The 12,575-nt window shown below is 50.0% G+C and overlaps 1 protein-coding gene across 1 annotated transcript in view; it reads right to left on the bottom strand.

Annotated features, from left to right (window-relative positions):
* Window positions 1–3,916: 3,916 nt before the first annotated feature.
* LOC127927284 (dedicator of cytokinesis protein 1-like) overlaps window positions 3,917–12,575 on the bottom strand; it is a gene marked incomplete at its 3' end in the record, with an annotated part of 68,042 nt that continues 59,383 nt past the window's right edge. Inside the window, exons 14-15 of the mRNA XM_052513422.1 lie at window positions 6,733–6,858; window positions 3,917–4,050 (exon numbers count right to left, since the gene is read on the bottom strand). Coding sequence (XP_052369382.1) covers window positions 3,917–4,050; window positions 6,733–6,858 — 260 coding nt within the window. The remainder of the gene's footprint in view (window positions 4,051–6,732; window positions 6,859–12,575) is intronic.

Genomic DNA, 12,575 nt, shown 5'->3' with positions numbered 1-12,575 from the left:
TGGGCTACAGGATATCAGACCCAGAGAGATGGGAGGGATATGGTGTGAGGGGTCTTGGCTACAGGATATCAGACCCAGATAGATGGGAGGGATATGGTGTGAGGGGTCTGGGCTACAGGATATCAGACCCAGAGAGATGGGAGGGATATGGTGTGAGGGGTCTGGGCTACAGGATATCAGACCCAGAGAGATGGGAGGGATATGGTGTGAGGGGTCTGGGCTACAGGATATCAGACCCAGAGAGATGGGAGGGATATGGTGTGAGGGGTCTTGGCTACAGGATATCAGACCCAGAGAGATGGGAGGGATATGGTGTGAGGGGTCTTGGCTACAGGATATCAGACCCAGAGAGATGGGAGGGATATGGTGTGAGGGGTCTGGGCTACAGGATATCAGACCCAGAGTGATGGGAGGGATATGGTGTGAGGGGTCTGGGCTACAGGATATCAGACCCAGAGAGATGGGAGGGATATGGTGTGAGGGGTCTGGGCTACAGGATATCAGACCCAGAGAGATGGGAGGGATATGGTGTGAGGGGTCTTGGCTACAGGATATCAGACCCAGAGAGATGGGAGGGATATGGTGTGAGGGGTCTGGGCTACAGGATATCAGACCCAGAGAGATGGGAGGGATATGGTGTGAGGGGTCTGGGCTACAGGATATCAGACCCAGAGAGATGGGAGGGATATGGTGTGAGGGGTCTGGGCTACAGGATATCAGACCCAGAGAGATGGGAGGGATATGGTGTGAGGGGTCTTGGCTACAGGATATCAGACCCAGAGAGATGGGAGGGATATGGTGTGAGGGGTCTGGGCTACAGGATATCAGACCCAGAGTGATGGGAGGGATATGGTGTGAGGGGTCTGGGCTACAGGATATCAGACCCAGAGAGATGGGAGGGATATGGTGTGAGGGGTCTGGGCTACAGGATATCAGACCCAGAGAGATGGGAGGGATATGGTGTGAGGGGTCTTGGCTACAGGATATCAGACCCAGAGAGATGGGAGGGATATGGTGTGAGGGGTCTGGGCTACAGGATATCAGACCCAGAGAGATGGGAGGGATATGGTGTGAGGGGTCTGGGCTACAGGATATCAGACCCAGATAGATGGGAGGGATATGGTGTGAGGGGTCTGGGCTACAGGATATCAGACCCAGAGAGATGGGAGGGATATGGTGTGAGGGGTCTGGGCTACAGGATATCAGACCCAGAGAGATGGGAGGGATATGGTGTGAGGGGTCTGGGCTACAGGATATCAGACCCAGAGAGATGGGAGGGATATGGTGTGAGGGGTCTGGGCTACAGGATATCAGACCCAGAGAGATGGGAGGGATATGGTGTGAGGGGTCTTGGCTACAGGATATCAGACCCAGAGAGATGGGAGGGATATGGTGTGAGGGGTCTGGGCTACAGGATATCAGACCCAGAGTGATGGGAGGGATATGGTGTGAGGGGTCTGGGCTACAGGATATCAGACCCAGAGAGATGGGAGGGATATGGTGTGAGGGTCTGGGCTACAGGATATCAGACCCAGAGAGATGGGAGGGATATGGTGTGAGGGGTCTTGGCTACAGGATATCAGACCCAGAGAGATGGGAGGGATATGGTGTGAGGGGTCTGGGCTACAGGATATCAGACCCAGAGAGATGGGAGGGATATGGTGTGAGGGGTCTGGGCTACAGGATATCAGACCCAGATAGATGGGAGGGATATGGTGTGAGGGGTCTGGGCTACAGGATATCAGACCCAGAGAGATGGGAGGGATATGGTGTGAGGGGTCTGGGCTACAGGATATCAGACCCAGAGAGATGGGAGGGATATGGTGTGAAGGGTCTGGGCTACAGGACATCAGACCCAGATAGATGGGAGGGATATGGTGTGAGGGGTCTGGGCTACAGGACATCAGACCCAGATAGATGGGAGGGATATGGTGTGAGGGGTCTGGGCTACAGGACATCAGACCCAGATAGATGGGAGGGATATGGTGTGAGGGGTCTGGGCTACAGGATATCAGACCCAGATAGATGGGAGGGATATGGTGTGAGGGGTCTGGGCTACAGGATATCAGACCCAGATAGATGGGAGGGATATGGTGTGAGGGGTCTGGGCTACAGGATATCAGACCCAGATAGATGGGAGGGATATGGTGTGAGGGGTCTGGGCTACAGGATATCAGACCCAGATAGATGGGAGGGATATGGTGTGAGGGGTCTGGGCTACAGGATATCAGACCCAGAGAGATGGGAGGGATATGGTGTGAGGGGTCTGGGCTACAGGATATCAGACCCAGATAGATGGGAGGGATATGGTGTGAGGGGTCTGGGCTACAGGACATCAGACCCAGATAGATGGGAGGGATATGGTGTGAGGGGTCTGGGCTACAGGACATCAGACCCAGATAGATGGGAGGGATATGGTGTGAGGGGTCTGGGCTACAGGATATCAGACCCAGAGAGATGGGAGGGATATGGTGTGAGGGGTCTGGGCTACAGGATATCAGACCCAGAGAGATGGGAGGGATATGGTGTGAGGGGTCTGGGCTACAGGATATCAGACCCAGAGAGATGGGAGGGATATGGTGTGAGGGGTCTGGGCTACAGGATATCAGACCCAGAGAGATGGGAGGGATATGGTGTGAGGGGTCTGGGCTACAGGATATCAGACCCAGAGAGATGGGAGGGATATGGTGTGAGGGGTCTGGGCTACAGGATATCAGACCCAGAGAGATGGGAGGGATATGGTGTGAGGGGTCTGGGCTACAGGATATCAGACCCAGAGAGATGGGAGGGATATGGTGTGAGGGGTCTGGGCTACAGGATATCAGACCCAGAGAGATGGGAGGGATATGGTGTGAGGGGTCTGGGCTACAGGATATCAGACCCAGAGAGATGGGAGGGATATGGTGTGAGGGGTCTGGGCTACAGGATATCAGACCCAGATAGATGGGAGGGATATGGTGTGAGGGGTCTGGGCTACAGGATATCAGACCCAGATAGATGGGAGGGATATGGTGTGAGGGGTCTGGGCTACAGGATATCAGACCCAGATAGATGGGAGGGATATGGTGTGAGGGGTCTGAACTACAGCAGGTCAATCCTCTAGAAAACGGACCACGAGGTGGACAGAACTTTCCCCAGTGCTGAACTACAGCAGGTCAATCCTCTAGAAAACGGACCACGAGGTGGACAGAACTTTCCCCAGTGCTGAACTACAGCAGGTCAATCCTCTAGAAAACGGACCACGAGGTGGACAGAACTTTCCCCAGTGCTGAACTACAGCAGGTCAATCCTCTAGAAAACGGACCACGAGGTGGACAGAACTTTCCTCAGAGCTGAACTACAGCAGGTCCAACCTCTAGAAAACGGACCACGAGGTGGACAGAACTTTCCTCAGAGCTGAACTACAGCAGGTCAATCCTCTAGAAAACGGACCACGAGGTGGACAGAACTTTCCTCAGAGCTGAACTACAGCAGGTCCAACCTCTAGAAAACGGACCACGAGGTGGACAGAACTTTCCCCAGTGCTGAACTACAGCAGGTCAATCCTCTAGAAAACGGACCACGAGGTGGACAGAACTTTCCTCAGAGCTGAACTACAGCAGGTCAATCCTCTAGAAAACGGACCACGAGGTGGACAGAACTTTCCCCAGTGCTGAACTACAGCAGGTCCAACCTCTAGAACACGGACCACGAGGTGGACAGAACGAGGTCTAAAAAGCAGTGAGGCCAACATCCATTCATCAGTCAGTACCTCCACTTTCTGTCCATCCTGTGTGTGTGTGTGTGTGTGTGTGTGTGTGTGTGTGTGTGTGTGTGTGTGTGTGTGTGTGTGTGTGTGTGTGTGTGTGTGTGTGTGTGTGTGTGTGTGTGTGTGTGTGTGTGTGTGTGTGTGTGTGTGTGTGTGTGTGTGTGTCTCTCTCAATACCTCCAGTTTCTTTCCGTCCTCGTCGTAGACGGTCATGGTGACCTCGACATTCTTGGGGGTGGACTTGCTGCCTTTATCAAACTCTCCCTGAACCAGGGTTACGTAGATATCGTTACGCACGTCACCTGAGGGGAAACAAAACAGGCTTATGAGTACACACACACCTCACTGACAAAGGGTCGTGTCCTGACTGTAGACCTGCATGCTGAACGTGGCCCTGAACGTGGACCTCACTGACAAAGGGTCGTGTCCTGACTGTAGACCTGCATGCTGAACGTGGACCTCACTGACAAAGGGTCGTGTCCTGACTGTAGACCTGCATGCTGAACGTGGACCTCACTGACAAAGGGTCGTGTCCTGACTGTAGACCTGCATGCTGAACGTTGACCTCTGACAAAGGGTCGTGTCCTGACTGTAGACCTGCATGCGGAACGTGGACCTCACTGACAAAGGGTCGTGTCCTGACTGTAGACCTGCATGCTGAACGTGGACCTCACTGACAAAGGGTCGTGTCCTGACTGTAGACCTGCATGCTGAACGTGGACCTCACTGACAAAGGGTCGCGTCCTGACTGTAGACCTACATGCGGAACGTGGACCTCACTGACAAAGGGTCGTGTCCTGACTGTAGACCTGCATGCTGAACGTTGACATCACTGACAAAGGGTCGTGTCCTGACTGTAGACCTGCATGCTGAACGTTGACCTCACTGACAAAGGGTCGTGTCCTGACTGTAGACCTGCATGCCGAACGTGGACCTCACTGACAAAGGGTCGTGTCCTGACTGTAGACCTACATGCGGAACGTGGACCTCACTGACAAAGGGTACCAAATTGGCCCCAAGTCAGACTAGGACCATATATAGAGTCTTTAACACCAGTGTGAATGTCACAGTGGAAAGAGGGCATGGTACTATCAATTAATCAAACACATTTATTTATAAAGCCCTTTTTACATCAGCCGATTTCACAAAGTGCTGGACAGAAACCCAGCCTAAAACCCCAAACAGCAAGCAATGCAGATGTAGAAGCACGGTGGCTAGGAAAAACTCCCTAGAAAGGCCAAAACCTAGGAAGAAACCAAGAGAGGAACCAGGCTATGAGGGGTGGCCAGTCCTCTTCTGGCTGTGCCGGGTGGAGATTATAACAGAACACGGCCAAGATGTTCAAATGTTGATAAATGACCAGCAGGGTCAAATAATAATAATCACAGTGGTTGTAGAGGGTGGAACAGGTCAGCACCTCAAGAGTAAATGTCAGTTCAGAGTTAGAGACAGCAGGTGTGGTAGAGAGGGAGAGAACTACCTGGTATGACGATCTCTGAATGGATCATGATGCTACCTAGCCTGACATGATGCTACCTAGCCTGACATGATGCTACCTCGCATGACGATCTCTGAATGGATCATGATGCTACCTGGTATGACGGTCTCTGAATGGATCATGATGCTACCTGGCATGACGATCTCTGAATGGATCATGATGCTACCTGGTATGACATGATGCTACCTGGCCTGACAATCTCTGAATGGATCATGATGCTACCTAGCCTGACGATCTCTGATTGGATCATGATGCTACCTGGTATGACGATCTCTGATTGGATCATGATGCTACCTGGTATGACGATCTCTGATTGGATCATGATGCTACCTGGCCTGACAATCTCTGATTGGATCATGATGCTACCTAGCCTGACGATCTCTGATTGGATCATGATGCTACCTGGTATGACGATCTCTGAATGGATCATGATGCTACCTGGTATGACATGATGCTACCTGGCCTGACGATCTCTGAATGAATCATGATGCTACCTGGCCTGACGATCTCTGAATGGATCATGATGCTACCTAGCCTGACATGATGCTACCTAGCCTGACATGATGCTACCTCACATGACGATCTCTGAATGGATCATAATTCTACCTGGTATGACATGATGCTACCTGGCCTGACAATCGCTGAATGGTTCATGATGCTACCTGGCCTGACGATCTCTGAATGGATCATGATGCTACCTGGCCTGACAATCTCTGAATGGATCATGATGCTACCTAGCCTGACATGATGCTACCTAGCCTGACATGATGCTACCTAGCCTGACATGATGCTACCTAGCCTGACATGATGCTACCTGGTATGACGGTCTCTGAATGGATCATGATGCTACCTGGCATGACGATCTCTGAATGGATCATGATGCTACCTGGCCTGACATGATGCTACCTAGCCTGACATGATGCTACCTCACATGACGATCTCTGAATGGATCATAATTCTACCTGGTATGACATGATGCTACCTGGCCTGACAATCGCTGAATGGTTCATGATGCTACCTGGCCTGACGATCTCTGAATGAATCATGATGCTACCTAGCCTGACGATCTCTGAATGAATCATGATGCTACCTGGCCTGACGATCTCTGAATGAATCATGATGCTACCAGGCCTGACGATCTCTGAATGAATCATGATGCTACCTGGCCTGACGATCTCTGAATGAATCATGATGCTACCTGGCCTGACGATCTCTGAATGAATCATGATGCTTCCTGGCCTGACGATCTCTGAATGGATCATGATGCTACCTAGCCTGACGATCTCTGAATGAATCATGATGCTACCTGGCCTGACGATCTCTGAATGAATCATGATGCTACCTGGCCTGACGATCTCTGAATGAATCATGATGCTACCTGGCCTGACGATCTCTGAATGAATCATGATGCTACCTGGCCTGACGATCTCTGAATGAATCATGATGCTACCTGGCCTGACGATCTCTGAATGGATCATGATGCTACCTGGCATGATGATCTCTGGGAAGCCCATCTTGCGGGCCACGGCTGTGGAACGGTCAACCAGGTGAGGGAAGTCCTTTCTGATCTGATGGATATCACCCGGAAGCAGTTTCAGGGTCACCCACAGACCTGGGAACAGGGAATACAATGTTATGAGTCAAATCAGAGCAGGGACTAGAGACCTATCGGCTGCCTTCGATACTGTGAACCATCAGATCCTCCTCTCCACCCTCTCCCGAGTTGGGCATCTCCGGCGCGGCCCACGCTTGGATTGCGTCCTACCTGACAGGTCGCTCCTACCAGGTGGCGTGGCGAGAATCTGTCTCCTCACCACGCGCTCTCACCACTGGTGTCCCCCAGGGCTCTGTTCTAGGCCCTCTCTTATTCTCGCTATACACCAAGTCACTTGGCTCTGTCATAACCTTACATGGTCTCTCCTATCATTGCTATGCAGACGACACACAATGAATCTTCTCCTTTCCCCCTTCTGATGACCAGGTGGCGAATCGCATCTCTGCATGTCTGGCAGACATATCAGTGTGGATGACGGATCACCACCTCAAGCTGAACCTCAGCAAGACGGAGCTCCTCTTCCTCCCGGGGAAGGACTGCCCGTTCCATGATCTCGCCATCACGGTTGACAACTCCATTGTGTCCTCCTCCCAGAGCGCTAAGAACCTTGGCGTGATCCTGGACAACACCCTGTCGTTCTCAACTAACATCAAGGCGGTGTCCCGTTGCTGTAGGTTCATGCTCTACAACATCCGCAGAGTACGACCCTGCCTCACACAGGAAGCGGCGCAGGTCCTAATCCAGGCACTTGTCATCTCCCGTCTTGATTACTGCAACTCGCTGTTGGCTGGGCTCCCTGCCTGTGCCATTAAACCCCTACAACTCATCCAGAACGCCGCAGCCCGTCTGGTGTTCAACTTTCCCAAGTTCTCTCACGTCACCCCGCTCCTCCGCTCTCTCCACTGGCTTCCAGTTGAAGCTCGCATCCGCTACAAGACCATGGTGCTTACCTACGGAGCTGTGAGGGGAACGGCACCTCAGTACCTCCAGGCTCTGATCAGGCCCTACACCCAAACAAGGGCACTGCGTTCATCCACCTCTGGCCTGCTCGCCTCCCTACCACTGAGGAAGTACAGTTCCCGCTCAGCCCAGTCAAAACTGTTCGCTGCTCTGGCCCCCAATGGTGGAACAAACTCCCTCACGACGCCAGGACAGCGGAGTCAATCACCACCTTCCGGAGACACCTGAAACCCCACCTCTTCAAGGAATACCTAGGATAGGGTAAGTAATCCTTCTCACCCCCCTAAAAGATTTAGATGCACTATTGTAAAGTGGCTGTTCCACTGGATGTCATAAGGTGTATGCACCAATTTGTAAGTCGCTCTGGATAAGAGCGTCTGCTAAATGACTTAAATGTAAATGTAAATGTTAAGGAAGCTACTACCAACATATGACGATGTCAACAGACCTGGGAACAGGGAGGGAGGGACTAGAGACCGTTGTTAAGGAAGCTACTACCAACATCTTACGATGTCAACAGACCTGGGAACAGGGAGGGAGGGACTAGAGACCGTTGTTAAGGAAGCTACTACCAACATATGACGATGTCAACAGACCTGGGAACAGGGAGGGAGGGACTAGAGACCGTTGTTAAGGAAGCTACTACCAACATATGACGATGTCAACAGACCTGGGAACAGGGAGGGAGGGAGTAGAGACCGTTGTTAAGGAAGCTACTACCAACATCTGACGATGTCAACAGACCTGGGAACAGGGAGGGAGGGACTAGAGACCGTTGTTAAGGAAGCTACTACCAACATCTTACGATGTCAACAGACCTGGGAACAGGGAGGGAGGGACTAGAGACCGTTGTTAAGGAAGCTACTACCAACATATGACGATGTCAACAGACCTGGGAACAGGGAGGGAGGGACTAGAGACCGTTGTTAAGGAAGCTACTACAAACATATGACGATCTCAGTCGGAACCTCCAGTCGGAACCTCCAGTCGGAACCTCCAGTCGGAACCTCCAGTCGGTATGACAACCAAGACTAATTGCCGGAGGTCGAGGAGTCTAAATTTGCCAGCTGGAGGCAAGACGCACAAATGTTTTCTACTTCAGGAAAATGACCCTTTCTAGTTTATGAAGAGGTGTTTCTATGGTAACTAAACGTAGTTTTACAGTGTTCCACATATAAAACCCGTTAAAACATCCTGCAGTTATTTCTGTTCATGCGGTCAGTGTGTGCTTCCTTCAGGAAACATGGGTCATATCAGACACGACATTAACATCGTACTGAAACACAACACGGAGCAGTCGCTGGAACATCCTCAGGTAATTTGCCCCCCGCCCCCTTTATTCCCTATGAAGTGCACTACTTTTGACCAGGGGCCCGTAGTTCACTATGTATGGAAAACAGGTGCTGTTTGGAACACAGGCAGAGAGACAGTGGGACCTGTCAACAGAGGAGGTCAGTCTGTCTTGAGGGTCTGTCTCCTCTTAAACCAAATGGACCCAATATGTAGTGATGATATACTGGGTCTGTAGTGATGATATACTGGGTCTGTAGTGATGATATACTGGGTCTGTAGTGATGATATACTGGGTCTGTAGTGATGATATACTGGGTCTGTAGTGATGATATACTGGGTCTGTAGTGATGATATACTGGGTCTGTGGTGATGATATACTGGGTCTGTAGTGATGATATACTGGGTCTGTAGTGATGATATACTGGGTCTGTGGTGATGATATACTGGGTCTGTAGTGATGATATACTGGGTCTGTGGTGATGATATACTGGGTCTGTAGTGATGATATAGTGGGTCTGTAGTGATGATATACTGGGGCTGTAGTGATGAGGGTCTGTGGTGATGATATACTGGGTCTGTAGTGATGATATACTGGGTCTGTAGTGATGATATACTGGGTCTGTGGTGATGATATACTGGGTCTGTAGTGATGATATACTGGGTCTGTGGTGATGATATACTGGGTCTGTAGTGATGATATACTGGGTCTGTAGTGATGATATACTGGGTCTGTAGTGATGATATACTGGGTCTGTAGTGATGATATACTGGGTCTGTGGTGATGATATACTGGGTCTGTGGTGATGATATACTGGGTCTGTAGTGATGATATACTGGGTCTGTGGTGATGATATACTGGGTCTGTGGTGATGATATACTGGGTCTGTAGTGATGATATACTGGGTCTGTAGTGATGATATACTGGGTCTGTAGTGATGATATACTGGGTCTGTGGTGATGATATACTGGGTCTGTGGTGATGATATACTGGGTCTGTAGTGATGATATACTGGGTCTGTAGTGATGATATACTGGGTCTGTAGTGATGATATACTGGGTCTGTAGTGATGATATACTGGGTCTGTAGTGATGATATACTGGGTCTGTGGTGATGATATACTGGGTCTGTAATGATGATATACTGGGTCTGTAGTGATGATATACTGGGTCTGTAGTGATGATATACTGGGTCTGTAGTGATGAGGGTCTGTAGTGATGATATACTGGGTCTGTAGTGATGATATACTGGGTCTGTAGTGATGAGGGTCTGTAGTGATGATATACTGGGTCTGTGGTGATGATATACTGGGTCTGTAGTGATGATATACTGGGTCTATAGTGATGATATACTGGGTCTGTGGTGATGATATACTGGGTCTGTAGTGATGATATACTGGGTCTGTAGTGATGATATACTGGGTCTGTGGTGATGATATACTGGGTCTGTGGTGATGATATACTGGGTCTGTGGTGATGATATACTGGGTCTGTAGTGATGATATACTGGGTCTGTGGTGATGATATACTGGGTCTGTAGTGATGATATACTGGGTCTGTAGTGATGATATACTGGGTCTGTAGTGATGATATACTGGGTCTGTGGTGATGATATACTGGGTCTGTAGTGATGATATACTGGGTCTGTGGTGATGATATACTGGGTCTGTAGTGATGATATACTGGGTCTGTAGTGATGATATACTGGGTCTGTAGTGATGATATACTGGGTCTGTGGTGATGATATACTGGGTCTGTGGTGATGATATACTGGGTCTGTGGTGATGATATACTGGGTCTGTGGTGATGATATACTGGGTCTGTAATGATGATATACTGGGTCTGTAGTGATGATATACTGGGTCTGTAATGATGATATACTGGGTCTGTAGTGATGATATACTGGGTCTGTAGTGATGATATACTGGGTCTGTAGTGATGATATACTGGGTCTGTAGTGATGATATACTGGGTCTGTAGTGATGATATACTGGGTCTGTAGTGATGATATACTGGGTCTGTAGTGATGATATACTGGGGCTGTAGTGATGAGGGTCTGTAGTGATGATATACTGGGTCTGTAGTGATGATATACTGGGTCTGTAGTGATGATATACTGGGTCTGTAGTGATGATATACTGGGTCTGTAGTGATGATATACTGGGTCTGTAGTGATGAGCGTCTGTAGTGATGATATACTGGGTCTGTAGTGATGAGGGTCTGTAGTGATGATATACTGGGTCTGTAGTGATGAGGGTCTGTAGTGATGATATACTGGGTCTGTAGTGATGAGGGTCTGTAGTGATGATATACTGGGTCTGTGGTGATGATATACTGGGTCTGTGGTGATGATATACTGGGTCTGTAGTGATGATATACTGGGTCTGTGGTGATGATATACTGGGTCTGTAGTGATGATATACTGGGTCTGTAGTGATGATATACTGGGTCTGTAGCTCACGGCACAAAACCTCATTACTACAGAACAGAGGCTGTTCTCCTCCCTCTACAAAACCCTCTTCAGGTGGTCTGGGGTCTAAAGCCATTCAACATGACAACACCACAGAGCCTGTTCTCCTCCCTCTACAAAACCCTCTTCAGGTGGTCTGGGGTCTAAAGCCATTCAACATGACAACACCACAGAGCCTGTTCTCCTCCCTCTACAAAACCCTCTTCAGGTGGTCTGGGGTCTAAAGCCATTCAACATGACAACACCACAGAGCCTGTTCTCCTCCCTCTACAAAACACTCTTCAGGTGGTCTGGGGTCTAAAGCCATTCAACATGACAACACCACAGAGCCTGTTCTCCTCCCTCTACAAAACCCTCTTCAGGTGGTCTGGGGTCTAAAGCCATTCAACATGACAACACCACAGAGCCTGTTCTCCTCCCTCTACAAAACCCTCTTCAGGTGGTCTGGGGTCTAAAGCCATTCAACATGACAACACCACAGAGCCTGTTCTCCTCCCTCTACAAAACCCTCTTCAGGTGGTCTGGGGTCTAAAGCCATTCAACATGACAACACCACAGCGGCTGATCTCCTCCCTCTACAAAACCCTCTTCAGGTGGTCTGGGGTCTAAAGCCATTCAACATGACAACACCACAGAGCCTGTTCTCCTCCCTCTACAAAACCCTCTTCAGGTGGTCTGGGGTCTAAAGCCATTGAACATGACAACACCACAGAGCCTGTTCTCCTCCCTCTACAAAACCCTCTTCAGGTGGTCTGGGGTCTAAAGCCATTCAACATGACAACACCACAGAGCCTGTTCTCCTCCCTCTACAAAACCCTCTTCAGGTGGTCTGGGGTCTAAAGCCATTCAACATGACAACACCACAGAGCCTGTTCTCCCCCCTCTACAAAACCCTCTTCAGGTGGTCTGGGGTCTAAAGCCATTCAACATGACAACACCACAGAGCCTGTTCTCCTCCCTCTACAAAACCCTCTTCAGGTGGTCTGGGGTCTAAAGCCATTCAACATGACAACACCACAGAGCCTGTTCTCCTCCCTCTACAAAACCCTCTTCA

Source organism: Oncorhynchus keta, unplaced genomic scaffold (genome assembly GCF_023373465.1).
Source record: "Oncorhynchus keta strain PuntledgeMale-10-30-2019 unplaced genomic scaffold, Oket_V2 Un_scaffold_10_pilon_pilon, whole genome shotgun sequence".
NCBI lineage: Eukaryota > Metazoa > Chordata > Actinopteri > Salmoniformes > Salmonidae > Oncorhynchus > Oncorhynchus keta.
Note: the sequence above shows the minus strand (reverse complement) of the source record. Positions and strands in the feature narration are given on the sequence as shown.